This window comes from Natator depressus, chromosome 3, assembly GCF_965152275.1.
Source record: "Natator depressus isolate rNatDep1 chromosome 3, rNatDep2.hap1, whole genome shotgun sequence".
Classification (NCBI taxonomy): domain Eukaryota; kingdom Metazoa; phylum Chordata; order Testudines; family Cheloniidae; genus Natator; species Natator depressus.
Genome location: NC_134236.1, coordinates 34015891 through 34040076, shown reverse-complemented (window position 1 = coordinate 34040076; position 24186 = coordinate 34015891). Strand labels below are relative to the sequence as shown.

At 42.6% G+C, this 24186-nt stretch overlaps 1 protein-coding gene across 6 annotated transcripts in view; it reads right to left on the bottom strand.

The window, feature by feature from the left end:
- The window catches only part of KIDINS220 (kinase D interacting substrate 220), a 171681-nt gene that overhangs the window by 34450 nt on the left and 113045 nt on the right, over window positions 1-24186 (bottom strand). For all 6 annotated transcript variants that reach the window (XM_074947688.1, XM_074947690.1, XM_074947691.1 and 3 more), the window contains exons 23-24: window positions 2015-2193; window positions 344-570 (exon numbers count right to left, since the gene is read on the bottom strand). In XM_074947688.1, the coding sequence (XP_074803789.1) occupies window positions 344-570; window positions 2015-2193 (406 nt within the window). The remainder of the gene's footprint in view (window positions 1-343; window positions 571-2014; window positions 2194-24186) is intronic.

Below are 24186 nucleotides of genomic sequence, written 5' to 3'. Positions count from 1 at the left end.
GTGTATTGAAAAAAAAGCTCACCCTGACACACCCACCAAAAAAATTCCTGCTGTGTCCCACTATTTAATAGTGTCTCTAACTAAAAAGACATTTTCCCTACAGTTTGCCCTTTTGTTTCAATTTTCCATATGCTTTTCCATTAGATTGCAGTAGATGGGTGACCATCCCTGCAAGTTTTACCATTTTTTCCTGCAATTTTCTCCTGTCCGTTTTTATTGGGTGGTTTTTTTAGGTGGTGGGGGGTTATCTGTTTTCTTTTCCTTTAAGCATTTACAGGACTAGCTGCAATATTATGAGATTAAATCATGCTAAGTGTGATTTAATAGTTAATTGGTTACTTACTCGATTATAGAATGGATGCTGAGGTCCTGTCATGCCACTGTAGTAGCTGCTATGAGGTTGTGGCGACACAACTCCACCATTGAAAGGCCCATTGAAGGAGGTGGATGAAGAGCAGACTGATGAAGGCTGACTGAACACTGATGATGCTCTGGGTGTTGCCTCAGGTAAGGGCACTGTGGGATATGGTAATCCTCCAATATTCATTAGATCTCTTGCAGCACGAACATCTGAAACATTAAATATGTATACAAGATGAGGAAAGGAGAGGGACTCAATGAAGTGCTTAGTTTTAAGTTCCTTTCATTATTTGTCAATTCACTGGAGTTAAGTATGCAACAACAAAAAAAAGTGGACTTAGGGTAGTTCCAAAGGCTTTCGATTGTCATGTATGAAAAACCAGCTGAAGAAATGGGCAAGCCAATCAAGAAAACATCAGAATAACAGGATAATAAACAGGTTTCAGAGTAGCAGCCGTGTTAGTCTGTATTCGCAAAAAGAAAAGGAGTACTAGTGGCACTCAGAGACTAACCAATTTATTGGAGCATAAGCTTTTGTGAGCTACAGCTCACTTCATCGGATGCATTCAGTGGAAAATACAGTGAGGAGATTTATATACACACAGAACATGAAAAAATGGATGTTATCATAAACACTGTAAGGAGAGGGATCACTTAAGATGAGCTATTACCAGCAGGAGAGCGGGAGGTGAGGGGGGGGGGAAGAAAACCTTTTGTAGTGATAATCATGTGTAATGACACATCCACTCCCAGTCTCTATTCAAGCCTAAGTTAATTGTATCCAGTTTGCAAATTAATTCCAATTCAGCAGTCTCTCGTTGGAGTCTGTTTTAGAAGTCTTTTTGTTGTAATATTGCGACCTTTAGGTCTGTAATCGAGTGACCAGAGAGACTGAAGTGTTCTCTGACTGGTTTATGAATGTTATAATTCTTGACATCTGATTGTGTCCATTTATTCTTTTACGTAGAGACTGTCCAGTTTGACCAATGTACATGGCAGAGGGGCATTGCTGGCACATGATGGCAAATATCACATTGGTAGATCCTGAGCCCGAATGTCTACACCACAATTAAACAGACCTTTAGCCCAAGCCTGAGTCTACTGATATGGGCCAGCTATGGGTGTCTAATTGCAGCGTAGACATACCCTTAAAGAACTCAGTCTGTTTAGCTTGTGAGGTGACTTGATTTGTGTACAAGTATTTTCATGAGGAAAAAAAATCCTGGGTACTAAAGGGCTCTTTAACCTAGTGGAGAAAGGCATAACTCAAGAACCAATGGCTGGAAGCTGAAGCAAATTCAAACTGAAGATAAGGCACGCATTTTTAAACACTGAGAGTGATTAATGACTGGAACAAGCTACTAAGTGAAGTGGTGGATTCTCCACCTCCTGATATCGTCAAATCAAGATTTTGATGACTTTATGGAATATATGCTTTAGTAAAACACAAGTTATCGGTCTCAATGCTGAGATCACTGGGTGAAATCTAATGGCGTATGACCATCAGACTAGATGAGCTAATAATCCCTCTGGACACAAATGCTACAAACCTACTAACTCAGAGGTAGTGAGTGTTCCAAGCAGTAACAACATCTATAATGAAGAAAATTATAATACAATTTTCCATTTTCATTTTATCTGAAAACATACTCACCTGCAATGATTTCTCGTAGCTTTGGATCTAAGTTTACAGTACACGGCAAAAAGGTTTTTACATCACGTGCTATAAGAACTGGTGTCCGTGAAGATAAAAATACTTCAAAATTCCGTATGTCCCCATCAATTTCAAGCAGAGGTTCAACATCTTTAGTTGTAGGAATATTCTTTGAAATTCTAAAGAAAATAAACACCAGACAGTTAGGTAAACTTCAAATAAGCGAAATTTATCAGAAAGTAATATTTCCATTTCAAATGTTGCCCCAGTACATACTATCATATCCATGACACCAAATCCTTTGGGGGCACAGAATTGACATGCAGAAGTTAGAGTATGTCTGCATTTTCTGCAGACAGTTTGACTTGGCATTACTTTTTAAGAAAAATCCAGTGTTTCAGATAGTTCTCCACTGTGACATGACAAGCACTACATTTAGAATGCAACAATCTACATATGGATAATGTTATAATACCTAAAATAGGATGAGGAAATTATCTGGAAGCATTAAGCTTAAATATCCATTCTAATCTTGGTAACCAACTGAGAAGTTTTATGATTAAGGGTTCTCTCTCCATCCTTAATTCACACTGTCTCTAAAAAACCAGCACAGTCTCAATAGTCTGTACCAACTATGCATGACACAGCTAGCTAATTGGTGGCTCTGCCCAACAACATACTAATAGTCTCTTGTATTACGCATACACTGGCATATGTCTGAAGGAAAAATATTTAATATTTAACTTAAAGTATTTTTAAATTTCTTACCAAGTCACTTTAACTATGTCCAATGAGTTTCAGGTTATATCATTAGCTGAAAGATATCTTTTATTTTTATGATTCATTTTAGAATCTTGTACCAAAGTTTTATTCCGCAGGCAACTTTTACAGCTGATTATACTTGAAAAGGGTTTACTACAGAAATGCTGCCAGAATCTTAACCATAATACCACCACTAATATTGGAACATATACATGCATAATAAGAACAGCAAAAATTTAAAACGCATTTCAATACAACATACTATTTATTTTTGCAGCGAACTACAATGGACATAATAAATTTTTAAAAATACTTCAAATGAGTATAATAAAGCTTCTAAAATGTTAATATTTATATTAAGGCCCCAATCCTGCAAAGCCTTACTCAGGTGCTTAACTTTACACAAAGCACTTCAGTTTTGCTGCTTAACTGTGAGAATTCTATTGACTTCAGCAGAACCACTCACTGTGCATAAAATTCAGCATGTATTTCACTCAATTTAATAACATTTCTAGAAATGACATTGTAGCGAGGTGATGTGGTACCCCACCAGCCCACAGAGGGAACAACCTCCCCGGACACCAAAGTGGGAGGAGCCAGTGGATCCTGCACCTGCCCCCCCAGAGGTCAAGGCGCAGGACAGGAAGTATAAAAGCCCAACCCCAGAGCTCACTTGGGCTGCAGCTGCTGGAGAGACCAGATGCCTGTGGCCTGGCTCCAGCTTGGGAGACCCTGGCAATCCAGGGACAACCTGAGGACTGGCTGGACCAGCCAATGCCTAATGCCAACCAGTGCACGGAGGAGCCACCAAGCTTACCTGTCGCCACCTACCCAGAGGAGCTGCCAAGCCTACCCCTCGCCAGCTACCTGGAGAAACCCATGGTGCTGGAACCCTCCGAGGACACCACGCTGACCCAGGTACCCTATGAGGGGGAGTCCGGAAGTAGCCCAGGGGCAGCTGACCCTAGTCTGGCTGCAGCACTGCCAACGTCAGTGTGTTGCGGCCAGGATCCCCACTGACACAGCAACGGGTCTTCTGCTGCAGCCAAGGCCCCAGGCTGGGATGCAGTGGAGTGGGTGGGCCTGCATCCCCCCTACCACCCACCTTGCGGGTGGCAGTCTTCCCCCCTCCCTGGTTGCTCAAAGCCAGGAACCTGGGGTTTGCTGTTAAACTATTTGCTCAGGCCCTGCCAGAGGGCCTGAGCTTCTGACTGCTTGTTTGCTGGCCCCGCCCTGACCCAGGGCCCGGGCTTATATCGAACTATTTGCTCAGTCCCTTCCTGAAGGTCTGGGCCATAGACTGTATTCCTCAACCCAGCAGAGAGGGTGTAGTGAGGTGCCCCACCACCCCGCAGAGGGCTGAGTCCCCTTAGACATATTATAACTGTGGTAATAATGCTCACTATGTAATATGGTAAAATCCTGTTAAACAGAATGATCTGATGACCGTATTCCTGTACAATGTCTCTCTATAAAAGTTAACTCTTGTAACAGTTGTTTTGAATCTGATATTTACATGGTAGGGATTTGTTAACTTGTTAAAACTTCCTGAATAAATAAGTAAAAAGTTCAGCATGTATGTACATCTCTGCAAGATCATGACCTCAGTAGATAAATCAGTGTTAAATTTTTAGGAGTGATGTAGAATCAATGAACTGAGCTACAATATTGGAGATTGGAAATTTCACTGGACAAGCCAGGTACAACCACTCACTTCTCAAACAGGTTCAAGAAAAAAAAAATCATGGTTGAGGTGACTGTTAGCTACAGAGACTGTGTGCTAGAAAAGGAGGAAAAAATTAGGTCGGAGGCAGTATCAAAATACAGCTAGGGTTTACGCTCATGCTTTAATCTCTGCAGAGGCATCTGACAACAAATATAAAGTATAAACTCTCAGATAAAATAAAAATTATTTAAGTTCCTCAATGCACCAAGCTTCTATTGAATCTTACACGCAAATTCCACTAAAACTCAATTTAAAAGACTGGTTAGATGCAGGTAATCAAATATATTCAGAAACATAAAACAGAAGTGGCCTCTTTTAAAGAAGCACAAAAATCATAATAAACTAATGGGACATTTTAACATATTGTTAACTGACAAACCATAAAATGGTCAGATTAAATAGTTAAAAAGTGGCCTATCCATTTCAATACTCTTTAAAATTACAAAACAAAAATGCCCGAAGAAAAGGCGATAGAGATTTAAATAAAAAACACAGCTGACGAGTCACATGAAATAAATTAGATGAATTTTAATACCAGCTCTGCTTAAGCCTGAATGTGAACAGTGTTCTGAATATGATGAACAAGGCTACTGTTCGGAAGCCAATAGCCCACTGCTGGGCTAAGATTGAAGTCTCTCTTCTAACCTTCTGAACTCAATACATTAAACTATTCTGTTGAAAGGGATATTTATGTAAATGAGAATCTTTTGGCAAAGGGCCACAAAAATCATATGTGCCTGTATTTCTCAGATAAAAAATTAAAAAGGTTAGCATACAAAGCACTTTAAAAGTGACTTATACTTAAAATATAAGTGAATAGATTCAAAATCCACACATTATGACCAAGCCTACATTATTCTTGTTTAGCAGTTGGATTTTCTCAGAAAGCAAATAATTTTTTTTTTTACAATCAAAGGCATCAAAGAGTTAATGAAAACTTTCAACCCTGCAAAATATTAACTGTTTCAATGGCTTACAACTTCTTTCTAAGAGATGCTGACCACCCTGATACTCTCACTGAAATCAGTGGGAATTGTGGATACAGAGGTCCTCTGAGGAACAGACCCTAATATAGCAAGCACTCTGTAGTGCCAGTATAATATAATAATAGAAATGTAAGGATTTATTTGTTTTTTTCTCATTATATGCCATTTTTTGAGGTTAAATGTTGTTTCTAAAATTAACAAATTACTGATTTTAAAGCTATCTGAAGAAATATTTCAGGAGTGTTAGATTATTTTTGGCTCTTTCCTCATTTAAAAGTGATCTATAGCTAAAACCCAACAGTTCCAGCCCTTAAATCAGTGGCCCCCAAACTGGGGGGGGGGGGGAGGGAGGGAAGGGCACGTAGGAATGTTCTAGGGGGCTCATGTCCAGGCCCAAGCCAACTCCCATGGCGGGCAGGGAGGGAGGGAGTGACACCTAGCCCTGCTCTGCCCCCATCCCAGCTCCAGCCCCACTCCACCCCAGCTCTGCTCTCATTCCATCTCCTCCCCCAGGCCAGCTCCGCCTCTAGCCCAGGCTCCTCCCCCATCCCCAGTTCAGCCTCCAGCGTTGCTTCAGCCCAAGTTCCTCTGCTGAGCCAACTGTGCAGTAATGGATGGATGTATAAGTAGGGGCATAGCCAGCAGATCGAGGGATGTGATCGTTCCCCTCTATTCGACACTGGTGAGGCCTCATCTGGAGTACTGTGTCCAGTTTTGGGCCCCACACTACAAGAAGGATGTGGATAAATTGGAGAGAGTCCAGCGAAGGGCAACAAAAATGATTAGGGGTCTAGAGCACATGACTTATGAGGAGAGGCTGAGGGAGCTGGGATTGTTTAGTCTGCAGAAGAGAAGAATGAGGGGGGATTTGATAGCTGCTTTCAACTACCTGAAAGGGGGTTCCAAAGAGGATGGCTCTAGACTGTTCTCAATGGTAGCAGATGACAGAACGAGGAGTAATGGTCTCAAGTTGCAATGGGGGAGGTTTAGATTGGATATTAGGAAAAACTTTTTCACTAAGAGGGTGGTGAAACACTGGAATGCGTTACCTAGGGAGGTGGTAGAATCTCCTTCCTTAGAGGTTTTTAAGGTCAGGCTTGACAAAGCCCTGGCTGGGATGATTTAACTGGGAATTGGTCCTGCTTCGAGCAGGGGGTTGGACTAGATGACCTTCTGGGGTCCCTTCCAACCCTGATATTCTATGATTCTATGGAGGGCGAGTACAGATTCCATTCCTGGTAAAGGGGCGGGGAGGGGGCGCAACAGGAAAAGTTTTGGCACCACTGCCTTAAATTGACAGTTAGCTGGGCAATTTAATATTTTTCAAATGTTATCTTAAACAGTTGCTGAAAGTACAAAGTAGCTGTTTTTCATATTTAGAAATTATATCGTATGTTCCCTATATCTATTATAAACATGTGATGTACAGTAATTATTGCTGTGAATGTCACCCTGTCCTCTATCAGCAGACTGTGTTAGATTTGCTCCAGTGTTTTTAGTTTGTGATCATCTTACCCTTTAGTGGCTGGCCTTAAAAAGGGCCTAAAATTTATGACAGCTAAAGGGAAGTCTCACAAGAATCCTACAAACATTTATTTTGATTATGGGTTCTAAACACGTTCACTAAATGGTTCTGAATAGCTCAGGAGATAGTGATCTGAATTACATGACAGGTGAATATTAAATATGCTGATCATTTAAAAAAAACTTAATCTGGTAGTAGTAATTATTACTACAGTGCCACAGGTGTACATGATGCTTTTCAGAATAAAGGATACTGAATGGGGTAATCACAGTAATAGAGGGAGGCCAAGAAAAAATGCAAAAACCCATAGTGCATGATGAGGCCAAGATGAACACTATTTAGAGAAGCAAGTGGATGCTGTAGAAAATACAGCCCCTTAACACTTCCCCTTCCTCTCAAAAAAACATGTAGGAACAACTGGAGTTCCTAGGACTTCCAGTAGCTTTCTTCAAAAGAAAGAAAACATGTGATGGTCAATACAATACATATAACATTCACTCCAATGCCTCAAGTGAGGGAGCATCCCTGACCTACAGTTGTTTGTTTTCACAATTATGGGGACCTAGCAAGTAGCTCTAGAAGAAAAGCCAGGAAGCACATTATGATCAACATGAAGCAATGTCTGTTCAGGGATTTTCTACCAAATTGCAATACAAGAGAGCAGAGCTGAACAGCACAAGCCAATTCCCAATGGATTGTGGGGCATAATACAGGATGATCCTACTACGTTTAAAACTGTTTTCGGAAAATTCAGTTACAGTGAGCACTATTAAACCCCAGCATTTTCAGCTCAGAATATCTGCAGTATTGTTCTATACATAGAATAGGAAATATCACAGTCCATAATCACTACTTAGTAGCAAAACTCAGGGTGAAATCCTGGTTCTATTAAAGTCAATGGCAAAATTTTCACTGACTTTAATTGTGGTAGGATTTCTCCTGCTGACCTTAATAGTGCTTGCTGTAAATTCTACAGTCCAAAAACCTAAAGTTTGGCAGTAAGCTACAATGCAACTAGTGCACAACTTGGGAAGTCAATCAGAAGAATCCTGGTATATGAGCAAAAAAAAAAACCCCATGTATTTACACACACTACATTTGGGACCAGAAAAATACATGATCTCAAGAACATCTAAGATAACGGAGTTCTGAGTATAAGTGAGCTGTTTCAGAAGATAATTTGTGAAAGGGACAGGATTTACAGGAGTGACCTTTTAAATACAGCAATATGTTTAACAGATGTGGTAAGGTTCGGCAAGTTTGACGCGGCATTAGTTTGTCTATATCCGAAAAAAAATGATTATAAGTTTTCGGTGATTGCTTTGGTTGCTTAGGGTTTATAACTCTACATGAGGTACCTAAATGGAATCACAGAATCATAGAATATCAGGGTTGGAAGGGACCCCAGAAGGTCATCTAGTCCAACCCCCTGCTCGAAGCAGGACCAATTCCCAGTTAAATCATCCCAGCCAGGGCTTTGTCAAGCCTGACCTTAAAAACCTCTAAGGAAGGAGATTCTACCACCTCCCTAGGTAACGCATTCCAGTGTTTCACCACCCTCTTAGTGAAAAAGTTTTTCCTGATATCCAACCTAAACCTCCTCCACTGTAACTTGAGACCATTACTCCTCGTTCTGTCATCTGCTACCATTGAGAACAGTCTAGAGCCATCCTCTTTGGAACCCCCTTTCAGGTAGTTGAAAGCAGCTATCAAATCCCCCCTCATTCTTCTCTTCTGCAGACTAAACAATCCCAGCTCCCTCAGCCTCTCCTCATAAGTCATGTGCTCTAGACCCCTAATCATTTTTGTTGCCCTTCGCTGGACTCTCTCCAATTTATCCACATCCTTCTTGTAGTGTGGGGCCCAAAACTGGACACAGTACTCCAGATGAGGCCTCACCAGTGTCGAATAGAGGGGAACAATCACGTCCCTCGATCTGCTCGCTATGCCCCTACTTATACATCCCAAAATGCCATTGGCCTTCTTGGCAACAAGGGCACACTGCTGACTCATATCCAGCTTCTCGTCCACTGTCACCCCTAGGTCCTTTTCCGCAGAACTGCTGCCTAGCCATTCGGTCCCTAGTCTGTAGCTGTGCATTGGATTCTTCCATCCTAAGTGTAGGACCCTGCACTTATCCTTATTGAACCTCATCAGATTTCTTTTGGCCCAATCCTCCAATTTGTCTAGGTCCTTCTGTACCCTATCCCTCCCCTCCAGCGTATCTACCACTCCTCCCAGTTTAGTATCATCCGCAAATTTGCTGAGAGTGCAATCCACACCATCCTCCAGATCATTTATGAAGATATTGAACAAAACCGGCCCCAGGACCGACCCCTGGGGCACTCCACTTGACACCGGCTGCCAACTAGACATGGAGCCATTGATCACTACCCATTGAGCCCGACAATCTAGCCAGCTTTCTACCCACCTTATAGTGCATTCATCCAGCCCATACTTCCTTAACTTGCTGACAAGAATACTGTGGGAGACCGTGTCAAAAGCTTTGCTAAAGTCAAGAAACAATACATCCACTGCTTTCCCTTCATCCACAGAACCAGTAATCTCATCATAAAAGGCGATTAGATTAGTCAGGCATGACCTTCCCTTGGTGAATCCATGCTGACTGTTCCTGATCACTTTCCTCTCATATAAGTGCTTCAGGATTGATTCTTTGAGGACCTGCTCCATGATTTTTCCAGGGACTGAGGTGAGGCTGACTGGCCTGTAGTTCCCAGGATCATCCTTCTTCCCTTTTTTAAAGATTGGCACTACATTAGCCTTTTTCCAGTCATCCAGGACTTCCCCCGTTCGCCACGAGTTTTCAAAGATAATGGCCAAGGGCTCTGCAATCACAGCCGCCAGTTCCTTCAGCACTCTCGGATGTAACTCGTCCGGCCCCATGGACTTGTGCACGTCCAGCTTTTCTAAATAGTCCCTAACCACCTCTTTCTCCACAGAGGGCTGGCCATCTCTTCCCCATTCTGTGATGCCCAGCGCAGCAGTCTGGGAGCTGACCTTGTTAGTGAAAACAGAGGCAAAAAAAGCATTGAGTACATTAGCTTTTTCCACATCCTCTGTCACTAGGTTGCCTCCCTCATTCAGTAAGGGGCCCACACTTTCCTTGGCTTTCTTCTTGTTGCCAACATACCTGAAGAAACCCTTCTTGTTACTCTTGACATCTCTTGCTAGCTGCAGCTCCAGGTGCGATTTGGCCCTCCTGATATCTTTCCTACATGCCCGAGCAATATTTTTATACTCTTCCCTGGTCATATGTCCAACCTTCCACTTCTTGTAAGCTTCTTTTTTATGTTTAAGATCCGCTAGGATTTCACCATTAAGCCAAGCTGGTCGCCTGCCATGTTTACTATTCTTTCGACTCATCGGAATGGTTTGTCCCTGTAACCTCAACAGGGATTCCTTGAAATACAGCCAGCTCGAAGCACAACAGATCAAAACAGCACAACAGATTGTGCAAATAAAGGAAAAATAGCTAGCCACAAAAGTCTAGGGCATATGCTTAGTAAAAGTGTGACTGGAACCCCAAGCTCCTGCCCTATGGATCTCTGAGAGGCAAATTCCTGATAGAGCAGCCACTAAGGCAGCTTGCACTCTGGCTGAATGAGCTCTGACAGTCTGAGGAGGAGGGGATGTCCTAAGTTCATAACAAAGGAGGACGCAGCTGGAAATCCATTTAGAGAGTCTTTGGGAAGAGAGACTGTTTCCCCTTTCATCATCTTGGCGATGGAGACAAATAAATCTGAGACTTTCAAAAGGGCTTTGTCCTGTGCAAAGAGAAGGCGAGAACCCTGTGTACATCTTGGGTGCACAGCTTCCTGTCCTCCCTGTTATCATGAGGCTTTGAATAAAAAATGGGACAAGAACAGTTTGGTTCAGGTGAAATTCAGAAGGTGCTTGTGTGATGAACTTGGGATGCAATCTCAAGCATATTTTATCCCTATGAAACACCATGTAGGGAGGGCCACCTTAAAGGCCCTGAGCTCACCCACTCTCCTAAAAGCAGTGACAGCGGTAGGAAGGCAACTTTTACAGATGGGTATAGGAGGGAGCAAAAGGCCAACAGCTTGAATGGCAGGTTCATAAGTGCCAACAGGTTTTAATACAGGAAGGAATATCCTCATAAAGCCTTTTAGAAATATCAAGGTTGTGAGATGGATGAAAAACGAATCATCAAAGGCATTAATAGCTGCTAAATGTACACACAGTGAACTGATGGATAAGTTCACTGTTTTCAAGGAGAAAAAGTTCTTCAGGGTAAGAGGGATCCCAGACTCCTCAGGAGGTAAGTGACGCTCCTGACAGCAAAAACAGAATTGTTTGCACTTGGTGGCATAGTTTCCTGCTATTATTAAGGCTGGATTGGACCTCTTCGGAACATGATCCCTCGACATTCATTGTCCATCCAAAACCCAGGCCACAAGATGGACAGATGCTGGGTTGGGATGGTTGGCCCTGCCTCCACTGTGAGACTGTAGGTCTGGAAAGATTTGTAAGCATATGTCTGGGCGAGATGTCATCTGTAGGACAGCAGTGAATCAGAACTGTCTTGTCCACCAGAGTGCTATCAGGATTACTGTTACCCTGTCCTGCTTGATCATTCTAAGGATGTGAAGTAATAGGGGAATGATATTCACCAACGTGTCCAATCACTATACCAGCCCCTCTGGAATTGTATCCCAGGACAGCTCGAGAGCAATAGGGTTAGGAACGTCTTCTTTCCTTGGGTTGCAACAAGGTCCCAGAACGGGACTCCCCATTGCTGGAAAATATACTGCACCACCAAAGAAAGGAGCTCCCACTCATGATCCTTCTGAAAATGCTTTTTGAGACTGTTTGGCAGACAGTTCATTTATCTCAAAAGATGCACTGCTAAGAGGGTAATCTGAAGTTGGATACACCAGTTCCAGAGCTTGATGGCTTACTGACAGAGCGGGGTGGACCTTGGTCCCTCTTATTTGTTTATCTAATAAACTGTAGTCACATTGTCTAACCTGATCTGGACATATGTGGACAGGCTGAAGGGTAGGAACATCTTGCATGCTTCATGCTTGCATGCCCACAGCTTGAGAAGATTGATATGTAGTTTGGATTCTTGCATAGTCCTGAGCTGCACTGGTCATGCAGGTGCACTCCCACTCCCAACAGGGAGGCATCTGTAATGAGTGTCTTTATGGGAAGTACAGGAACGAAGAGAACCGCCATGCAGACATTGCCCTTGGTTTCCCACCAGGTGACTGACATCAGGATGCTCTGAAGAAGCAAGACTCGTTTGTCCAGGGAGTCCCAGCTCAGAGTGCAGACCATCCACAACCATGCCTGAAGGCACCACAGGTGAAGCCTTGGCAAAGGGAGTCACAGATAAGTGCATAAGGCTATATGGGCTAGCAGGACAAAGTAGGACTTAACTGTCATCTGAGGGTTGAGTAAAAGCTGGGTGAGGTCTGTCATCCTAGGGAATCTGTCCTGAGGTAAGCAAGCCTTGGTTGCAATCAAGTTCAGATTTTCCCCCATAAATTCAAAAATTTAATTCCCATACAAAGTGGACTTTTTCTGGGTTTACCTAAGGAGTTAAAAAGTTTGAGTAAGAAGGTAAACTCCTGCCTGCACTTCCTGATACGGCCATCTGGTGAGCAGCCAGTTGTCTAGGTAGGGAAATGCTGGGCTGCCTTGTCAGCACAAGTACATGGCTACCATGGACCGTACCTCAGTAAAAACCCTGAGGAGGCTGAAAGGAAGGCTCTGTATTGAAATGCTCTAGGAGTATCATAAAGTGCAGGATGAATGTCTATATGAAAACAGGCATCCTTCAAATCAAGAGCCACAAACCAGTCACCTTTGTTCAGAGATTATTGAGGCCATGGTAGTCTTTCTGAATCTTGAATTGTGAATGAATACTTTTCGCTGTCTGAGGTTCTGGATGGGGCTCAAGCTCCCCTTTCATTTGGGGACAAGGAATTATTTGGAGTAAAAGCCCTTCATCCTGTGGAGAGAGTTTACAGGCTGTATAGCCCTGACCTGGATTAGGGAGTCCATCTCCTGTCTGATAACCCTCTCATGAGAGAGGTTTTTTTGAACAAGGACTGAGGGGGGAGGGGTTGGAGAAGGGGCAGAGAGGAACTGTATCATTTAGCCTGTTGAGATGATGTCTAAGACCTACTTATAGCAGCATATCACATTGGAAGGAAACAAGCCAAGTGGCCACCAAAGGAGGTGGTGGTAACTGGCTTTGTGAGGACCATCTGACAGTTCCTGAATGTCCAGTCAAAATGACTTTGTTAGGTAGCTGGGACTGAAGAGGGGATGCAGAGTCCTTGCTACACTGTACTCTCTGGCGCTTCCTATGGGGCCACATTGGTCTTCCACTGATAAAAAGGCAAGTGGTACCTAGGAGCATGTGGCCTAGAGCCTAGCACCTGTGGGGTGCCAAGGTGTATATCCCCAAGGAGCAGAGGGTGGCATGAGTCTTTGAGGGAGTGACGTGACTCATCTGTTTTCTTGCTAAATAGATTAACTTTTTTGTGGAGAACTTCTACTGTTGCGTGGCCTTCCTTAAGGAACACTGAGGACTGCAGTTGAGAAGCCTGCCTCATAACCACCAAGGTCACCATGCAGCAGGAAGTTTTGTCCACTGCACTGTGAACTCCTGAGGGCATTCTGCGCCAAAATTAAAAATTATGCCCCCCAAAAATAAAAATTCTGTGCACAATATTTTAAAAATTCTGCAAATTTTGTCAAATGTGGAGGCTCCAGCATGGCATTGGGGAGCACAGGCCACTGGCTCCACAGAAGTTGAAGATCACTCTGCAGCTCCCTCCTGGGACATGGACTCAGTGGTGAGGCTGCACCTAATCCTGACGCAGTGCAAGGACAGGGCCTGCCCCAGAAACACCCCAGGTGCGGGCAAGGCAGGTTCAGCCCGGCAAAATCCAAGGTGGAGGGGCTTAGTGTGGGGGATACAGGTGTGGGTTGAGAGAGTTCTGTGTGGTGCAATCTGAATGCAGGAGGCTCAGTGGGGGATATGGGTGCAGGCGGGGATCTGGATGCACAGGGGTTTGGGGGGGGGGCTATAGGTGCAGCAGTAATGGGACCCTGCAGAGGGGTCCAGGTGAAGGTAGTTGGGGCTCAGCGGTGGGCAGGGGTCTGTATGTGGTGGGCTAGAGCTTGGTAGAGAGGTCTGAGTGTGGAAGGGTTAGTGAGTGGGCCCAGATGCTGAGAGACTGGGGCTCAGTGGGATGGGGATCCAGGTGCAGCTGGCTAGGGCTCAGTGGGGTGGGGATCCAGCTGCAGGTGGTTCTTCGGGGTGGTCCAGGTGCAGGGGAATGGGGCTTGGCAGAGGGGTTCTGGGGGTTGGTGGGTGAGGCTCAGCGGGAGGGTCTGGGTATGAGGGGGTCTGGATGCACAGGAGTTGGGCAGATGGGGGAAACAGCTCCCTGTACAGTGATCCCTCCCCCTGCAGCTGAGGAGCGATGGATGCAGGAAGTACGGGGTGGGGGGGAGAGAAAGAGGAAGTCCCGTCCTCCCCAGCCAGGACTAGCAGCCGAGCCAGGTGCAGGGTAGGAGCCACCAGCCAGATCTTCCCCAGTCCTGCCCCTTGCCCCACAGTGATTAACCTCTCCGATGGCTGACTGGCACCCAAAACATACTGCTGGCGAAGGTTGCATGATCACTCTTGTGGCTTCCCTTTGCTTCTGTGAAAGTCATTTTTCTGCGGGGAAGCAAAGAAATCTGCAGGGGACACTAATTCTGCACATGTGCAGTGGCACAGAATTCCTCCTGGAGTAAGTTTGTGCGACTCCTGGACGGATGATCTGGAAACCAGTTTCCTTTTGTTCAGGATTGCCTGGAATTAGGGCCCACATTCCTGTGGTGGCTTATTAGTGAATTTTGACAGTTTATTGTCATGAATAAGGCTATTCACTGTGGAACAGTAGGCTGGCTGATGAAAAGTTCTTTCTGACAAAGTGATCTAGTGTCTTGGAATCTTTATCCAAAAGGGCAATATAGGTTGGTGCATCCTGTTTTGCTCTGTGACTGCTTAGACTACTAGATAGTTAAAGTCAGGAAACAAATATGCCACCTCCTTGAAGGGAACAAAGAATTTTTCTTAGTGCTCTTTGGGGTTAGGTAGCTGGTGCATGCCAAATCGTCTTCCCAGGCTCCAGTGTAGCATTGTTTACAGAGAGCGCCACCCTGGAAGGAGACTAGGTCTGGAGAGTATCCAGAAGATTATGAGTAGGATCTTCAACCACTTCTAGTGGGACCTGCAGAATTTCTGTGATCTTTCTCAAGAGGTCCTGATACTGCCTATAATTGTCCAGTGGCCAGGGAGAGGCTGGTGCTACCACCTCATTCAGAAAAGGAAAAACATGGCACTGGCAGCCAATTCAGTGGTACTGAGTATTTGGGTTGTTTCAGTTTGATGAAGTGCTCCAGCAAGGACGGAGATTCCTCTGTGGGAGGTGGTCTTTGTTGAAAGCGATTCCCATGGTCTTCATAATCCAGGGCCCAAAAGTACAGATACCAGGAGTCCTAGTATGGCAAGTATGTGGGATCATAAGTAGAGGCCTTCCAAATTCACAGCTGTGAAAAACATGTCATGGACCATGAAATCTGATCTGATCGACAGCTGTGAAATCTGGCTGTTGCAGGGGAGGGACAGGCAGGGCTTGAAGTCTGGAATCTTGGGCATACTAGGTGCCCCAAAGAGTGGGGGAACCCTCCCAACCCCAAACTATCTAACTAAGACTAATCAGAACTATCTAAGATAAATGATTTATTACAAAGACAAAGTTTGAGCAGGAGTACTGAAAAGGCTATAGACACAGAAGTGTTCAGTTCCAGACCACGAGCAGTAGAAAAACTGGAAAAGCAGCAATCTGTGCTGCATCTCATACCCTTGATTCAGAACACAAGGAGATGTAGGATGCAGGTATGAACCAATGGACACTGCTATTGAAGAATCTTCTGGTCTCAGGCACTTGAAGCACATGTGAACCCAAAATGAATACCAGAGGGACCAGCACTCTTAGAAGAACCTGGCCTATCATTTGGTCTGCCTTTGGCTTAAATTCCAAATCAAGTTCTACCAAATAGAGTGTAAGACAATCCTAATAGCCCGATATTAAGAACGTTCCATTTTGAATTGGTCTATAAACACAAGTAAATTTTCCTCTGCATTCTGAGCAGAATAAGTACAAATAGTCTGTTTTAATACATAAAGATTCTATTTTATCCTGATTAAAAACTCCTATATAATGCAGAGAAATTACAATACTACCACTATTTCAAAAATTCTTCTGCAAATATATAACTGAGTTTTTCAAACATGTTTGCAACAAACAGCTTCAGAGCACTATTTGTTCAGGAAAAATTTGCATGAAAACAGGAAAATAAGATGCCATTATACACTCCATATTAAAAAAGATAAGGAATCAATGTTTTATTTTAATAAAGACAAAAAAAGAAGCTATATTTTGATAATGCTATATAGACAAAAATTATAGCCACTTGATGCGCATTACGTGGTACAAAGATTTCACTGAACAGATGCACCAGCTGTTTAAATACTCCTATTACACTATGTATTCTGGAAAGCTTTCTATGCAAAACCTGCTACAGCTATCAGATCCAAATAGCAGTAAATAAGATGCCTATTTTCGGTACTGCATATTGTTTTGCTTGTTTTGGAAAGAGAGTAATTTATCCCACTGAAAGTTAATGTTCACTGAAGTGGTTTCTAATGTCCACTGGATAAATATGTACCCCATCCTAATGGTAGTCAAAGCAATTTTGTACAATCATTAAAAAAATGAAAATGCACTACAGGAAGGAATGTGAGGTATACAATATTAAAGTCAAAAGTACTTTATAAAAGGCTTTTTGATTCCATTTGATTTAATATATTCCAATCTTATTGTTATCTATAATTACTTAGAGTTATCATTTAACTTTTATATTGCAGCAGAGCAGAGGTACCAGTCAGGATCAAGGCCTTACTATATTTGTACTGTACAAAAACACAGTAAGACCAGTCTTGGCCCCAAGGAATTTACAATCTAAGAAGAAAATTGCCATACAAAAAGATAAGGAAAAGAGCAACAGTGAAACATGCACATATACTCATACATACAATTTGTGGTCCTAAAATTATGTAGGGTTGCTGTGTTACTGTGTGAACAGTACCCATATGTAACCACAGAAGTGGCATCACTACAAACAGGGAGCAATGGAATTCCGATTTTATCTATAGTTTGTACAATATTTACAAAGATCTTTTGGGGTCCATTTGAATGAGGTCTGCTATATAAATGTAAAATCTTCATGATCAAATATTATTTTTTTTTTACTTATTGTATACTGTAGCTTCTATCCACCACTTTCAAAGCACTTTACAAACATTAATAATTAATCCTCGCAATGCTTCTCTGCGATATTATCTCCTAATATATAAGGAAACTAAAGCACACAGATTATGCAGAACAGTGATTCTCAACCTTTCCAGACTACTGTACCCCTTTCAGGAGTCTGATCTGTCTTGCATACCCCCAAGTTTCACCTCATTCAAAAACTACTTGCTTACAAAATCGGACACAAATGTCACAGCATACTATTACTGAAAAATTGCTTATGTTCTCATTTTTTATATTGTTATAAAATCAATTAGAATGTAAATAATGTGTATAGTATTCTTGGTTAGTCCTTATGCACTAACATGATAAACATGATTAATAATATTGTTTAGGATTGTCCAACAATATGACTTGAGGTAATAGAATGAAATTGAACACAGAAAAATTAGGCTAAACATTAAGGAATAATAGCCCATCTGTGAGATCCATTGGGCTGTTGAACAATCTTCCAAAAGAAGTAACCCATTTTAAACCGGACTGGACAAATGACTACTGTAGGAAACACTATAAGCAGAGTGATGAATGAGATGACCTTATAGGTCTTTTTCTTTAATTTCTGTAATCACTAACAACAAATGCATTTTAAAAATACTACACTTCTTAAATCAATACATCAGAATAGAGTCAGTTGCCCATAAATCTCTCAAAAATGTGTTTAACTTTTGTTTTATTAAGGATTGTTTAAACAGTGTCAAAACAGGAATTAGGAACATAATAATCTTACAGAAAAGTAAGATTTTTAAATGATCTTGTTTAATTTTTATCGTTGTTAAAAGGTTTGCTGAAAATGTGAAATACAGTTTTTAGAAGGAATAATTTAATAGATACTTGTCTAAAATGTTGTAACAAAAAGGAAACAGATAATGCTTATCTTCAGTTTTTATTTTACTCCCTTTCTTCTTACTTATGTATGTTAACAAAAACCTCTCAAATGATTTAGACAAAAGCTTTTAGCTCAACACATAATTGCAACAAAATTACAATAATTGTACCAATTAAAATAATCCTGAATGAACAGTTTGTCATTTTAATGTTCCAATGGTTTATAGAAGGATCTACTTAATTAGGTGAAATTGCTTTCCAATGTTAGTATCAAATGTCATTTGTTAAAAGTTGAACAATTTAGAAAATAATTTAACAAAGCAATTCTACAAAACACCAAGAACCAACATTTTCTTTTTCAGCTGAATAAAGCAAGCAGATGTGTCATCAAATTGCTATAAAAATAAATGAGGCTTTTTATGGAAAAAATAAATTTTACTACTAGTGCTAAAGAATACTATTTTCTGATTGTTTCAAGAAATCAGATTTCCTTAATAAAACAACACATACCTTTTTATATCCTGATACTATTAATATGCTTTAAATACAACATTTTCATATTTAAATGGGAAACAAGGAGATGGAAGTATTCACCTTGGAGGGTTCATTTGTGGGTTTGGTTTTGTAGTTTTTTTTACACACACACGATGCGTATGGTATTTCCCTGTCTTGATTTACGTTAGTCCACTATGTGCCAGGCTTTCATCTACATGACACAAACAGACTATAGCACCAATGAAGCTGCTCAACTTTCTAACACAAATCTAGGTCCCGCCCCAAACCTATAGCCTCTGCCATTGCATTTATAAGCAAATTAGTTTCAAATAATTTAACCAAAAGAAAAAGAGATAAGAAAGGCAGCATATAGGGCGCATTGGCAGCAGAATCAGATTAACAGTATTTGGTAACAGAGAAAAGATTTCAACTCTAAAAAAGAAAAAGTAACTGACTTTGGTAATAAGATTGAAAAATAATACCAAAATATATATAGCCTTAAAGCAATCAGAAAGCAATATGCTAACTCAAAGAGCTGGAAAGGTAACATATTAAATTTAAATCAAAAAATATATCAGCGCTTTCATGAGGATGAATCATGGCAACTGTCCCGACAAAGAAAAATATGTTCCTTATATATACACACATTTCCTTACTTTGAAGCAATACAGTTTGTCTACTATTCTGTAAATATGGGTGGGTCCTCTTCCTTGCAAGGTTGGAGGTATGTCAGCTGACACACAACAGGACTTACCCACAAATTACTCCTCAAAATGACTTACTCAAATAGCAGTAAAAAAAAATAGCACTACAAGAAGTAGTTAATAGTCTAAGGCCAAATTGTGACCTTAGGATCTGCACACAGAAGGGAACCAGAATGGAATGAAACAAATAACTGCTATTTTTCTGAACTGATCTGTTCTACTTTGGTATATTTTAATTGTTCTTCTGACATTCAAAAGATAATCTGCTTTTTGTTTCAGTTTTGCATTCAGGCAAAATAAGGGAAGAACAATTCCTATGAGGAATGGAATGCTGGTTACTTTATGACTTTGGGGACAAAACTACTGTTTTTCAGTACTAGTGTCTTAAGTGCCAAAGATTTCAGAGTTCTTGGTCCCATTATTGTGACCAGAAAGCACATATTTACGGAAATATAGTACAGTGAGATGCTACTGATTTGAATGGATTGATCATGGCAGCTTTTAGCAGCATGGGCAGATCCCATGTGGGGAAAATAGTTCTAATTGTTTTGAATACATGTGATGCCCTACAGAACCTTGATACAGGAGCATCATTAATGTATTTGGATTTAGATAAACATGCATTTATGACATTAACACTGAGGCATAGGATGCAATGGTAGATGGTCTTAAGCTCAAGTCTAGGCCATCTGGTAAGAAATTCAGAAAAGTCAGGCTGCTTGGTTTGCTATGGTTGATATTTCTACTTGAAGGATTTTATTCAAACTCTGGCAAATGCACAGAGAGTGGATGGCCTGCATGAGGGGTAGGAGGCGTCTCTATTATTTTAGAAGAAAAGCCTATCTTATTTGGAACTTGCAATTCAATAGCCAAGCTGTCAGGCTCAGATATTTTGGACCATGACGCAGGAATGGGTCCTGGGATAGACCATCAGGGGAATTATGGACTTATCCCCAGGAGAGTTTTTGGACAGTCTAATTGCTGAGTCCCAAAAGCTGAAGATTAATGACCCAGCCTTCCAGAAGCATCTCTGGAGGGTGTCTCAGTTAGCGCGGCGAATGCAGAGACCCCAATGAGTTGTGCAGAGCAAAGGTCCACCAGCTAGGAGGCATTAAGTGAAAGATCCATATCTATGGTTTCTAGGAGGGTTCCTGCACAGGTAGAGCACCTCTAGACCTTGCTCAGTGCCCAGACCTGCAATAATAGAGAATAGGGAGCAGAAAGAGAGAAGGAGCTCTCCAGATTATCTCATTTACTGAACAAAATTGGTGAAATTCTAAATGATCTGGTGGTTCCTCCTGGCCTTAAACTATCATTAGAAGCATGTGATTTGAGAAAGGTAAGTAGGTAAATGTCTGGGTTGGTTTAGGTATAATTGGGAAACCACTTTTGGTAGAAATATGGGATGTAGTCACAGTGAAACCTTGTTTTTATGGAATGTGGTGAAATGGGGGTTTGCCACCATGGCCCCCAGAAGTTCACCAACCCTTCTCGCTGAGGTAATGGCAACTAGGAAAGCAACCTTCATGGAGAGAAGAGAAAGGGGGTAGGAGGCCAGAGGTTCAAAAGGAGAGTTTGTCAATGAGATAAGACCTAGGCTGAGGTCCCACTGAGAGGCAATAGGCTGAATGGGTGGATATCTACATATAAGATCTTTCCAGAATCAGGCAGTCAAGGGATGGGTAAAAATCAAATGCCCCTCCACTGTAGGGTGGAAAGTGCTAATAGCCACTGCATGCACCCTGATGGAATTGAGCCTTCAAATAGATGAAATAGTTTAAGAGCATTGGGATGCTCACAGCTTTGGGGACAAGGCCTTGTTGTTGTGCCCTGGAAGTGAAACATGCCCAATTAACCTAATAGGAGCATCTCTTAGAGTCCTTCCAGCTACTGAAAAGGGCATCTTGTACTAGCAATAAGCATTCTCATACTAACAAAGATGGTTGCCCCATGGTAGTAGTAGTAGTAACTAATACTAGTTGCCGTCCCCAAACCAAGCACTCAGGGGCCTGAGTCTGATGTTGTTGTGTTAACAGTTCCAGAAACATCTGGAACGGGAGTGGAAGATGTTTCGACATGCAGAGAAGAAGGGTAAACCAGAATGGAGCAAGCTGAATGACTGTCACTCTCCCCCGCCAGAGTCCGTGGAGGACACATGGTAGAAGTGTGTCTGTGAGAGGAAGGCATAATTCGGCTGCTCTGACCAATTGACGACCAGAGCATCATCATGTGAGCAGGCACAGAGTCCCACTCTGGAGCAATATTGAGTGCGCTTGGTGTTGGTATGGAATGCAAAGAGGTCCCTGACCAGAGTCCCTCAGTGACCAAAGAGATCCACGACAACAGTGTTGTGTAACTCCCATTTGTGGTCTGTCACAAATACTGCTGGGGGAATTTTGTGCTACTGCACATGTGCATAATTCATGTTCCGTGAATATATTTAATTTTTTCTGCAGTAAATCGCTTCTGCTGGAAAGTTGCTGCAGTTCCGCCTTTTGCCCACCAGAGGGTGCTGTGGTGCTAGAACAGAGCAGCCACTCTCAGCCAGCCCCAGCTAGGGAAGAGAGAGAGCCTGTAATGCCTTCTTCACAGTGCCTGTCAGGCTAGGTCAAGAGATAGGATATGGAGACACACAGTGTGGGGCACATAGGGTTGCTGGGGGATCACAGACAGGGGTTCAATAGGGCTAGTGGGGAAGAACAGACTGGGGCAAGGGCTGAATGCTAGTGGAGGCGCAGGGCCACAGGAGGAGGGGAGTGCAAAGCCACATGGGGAAGGGGCTGGCTGAGGGAGCACGGACACATGAGGATGGGGGGAGTGGGTGTCTGAGTGGGGATGGAGGGACACATATAGACAGGGGATACAGGGACACATGAGGACAGGAGCAGATGTGCCTGACTGAATGGGAGAAGCTAGGGTCAGTCAGGGTCTGCATGGGGGAAGCTCCCTAACAATCCCTCCCCATCCCCTCAAAAAACTTGTTCCCTATTTTCCCATCTATACCCAACAACCCTCCAAGTTCACAGCCAGGCTCCTTCCCAGCAACTACTTCCCTCTCCCTCAGTTCCCCCATTATCCCTGACTCCCACAAGCCTTTGCACTGCTTCTGAGGGGTGTGTGAAATATGGTTCTGTATTGTAGTTTAAATGAATTATTACTCAGAGTTCTGTATTAATATGCATAGTAAGGAATCTGTTTGTCAAAAAACATTTTCTGAATCTTTTTTGCCTGTATTGTTAAAGACATACTTGCTGACAGGTATTTTGAAATTACCAAAATAATTGAAACTAGTGTGATTATATTGTGTTATTTTGACAAATAAAATATGAATAATTTTGCAGAATTTTAAAATATTGTGCACAGAATTTTTAATTTTTTGGCGCAGACTTCCCATAGGAGTATATAGCGTTCCTGCTGAGAGCATCGGCAATCACATTCTGGGTACCAGGTAGATAACAAAAGGATATGATGTGCAATGCACCATTTCCATAGGTGTAACGCTTCCATACACAGCATTGGGGATCTCCTGCCCCTTTGTTTGCTTGCATAGTATACTGTGGTGGTGTTGTCTGACATGACAAGGATGGGATGATAACTGATAACACGGGGCATGCTTTGCATGCTTCCCGATGTTCCAGTATGTTTATGGGTATTCTAGCTTTTCGCATGGTCCATGTGCCTTGTGTCACGCAATCTCTCATGTGGACATCCTAGACTGTGAATGATGCGTCCATTATAACTGTCATGCTTGGCAAGGACAGGAGGAATGGCATCCTGAAGGAGACTTGTAGCAGGTCTGTTTGCCACCGAAGTGAAGTGATGACCTCTGGTGTCCATGGGTTGGTGCAAGGGAAGTAGACTTTTTGCAGCCATAGTTGTAGGCAGCGTAGGTGAGCAAAGGGCATGATGTGTGTGCATGCTGCCATGTGCCCTAGGAGGGAAAGGGAGGTCCTGGCTGACACCAAAGGGTTGGTGGTCACTAGGACCATCTGGTCCAGTAGGCTCTAGAACCTTTCCCTTGGTAGATAAGCTCATGTGGAGGCCACCTCAATGCATGCTCCTATGAATTCCAGGGACTGTGTAGGGTGCAAAGTCAATTTTTCGATGGTGATGCTCACCCCTACGGATGAGAGGAGAAGAAGCTGGGATGTCAATTCTTAAGCATCCTCTTTGGATGGCACTGCTAGCAGCTAATCATCCAGGTAGGGGAAGACAAGGACTCCTTGACCTCGGAAGTGAGTCACTATCACAAAGAGAACCTTTATGAAGATTCGTGGGGCAGTGGTAAGTCCAAATAGGAGAATCCTGTATTAAAAGTGTCAAGGACCCACCTTGCACATCAGGAATTGTCAGGCATCCTGAACACAGAGAACCGTAAACCACATGCCTTTTTCTAGTGAGAGAATGATAGCTGCAAGCAAGACCATGCAGAAATTTCGCTTGCGAATCTAATGGTTGAGGTGTTGGAGATCCAAGATTGGTCTCCATCCACCCCCCTCTTATTCTTGGGTACTAGGAAGCAATTGGAATAAAACCCTGTGCCCTGAAAGGCTGCAGAGACTGGCTCCACTGCTCCTCTCTGCAGCAGGGAATCCACCTCTAGGGTCAAAATATTATGAGAGCAATCCTTGAGAAGAGATCGGGATGGGGAAGAAGCATCATCATAAACTCAATGGTATAGTCATGTTGAACAATGTCCAAGACCCACTTGTCTGTTATTGC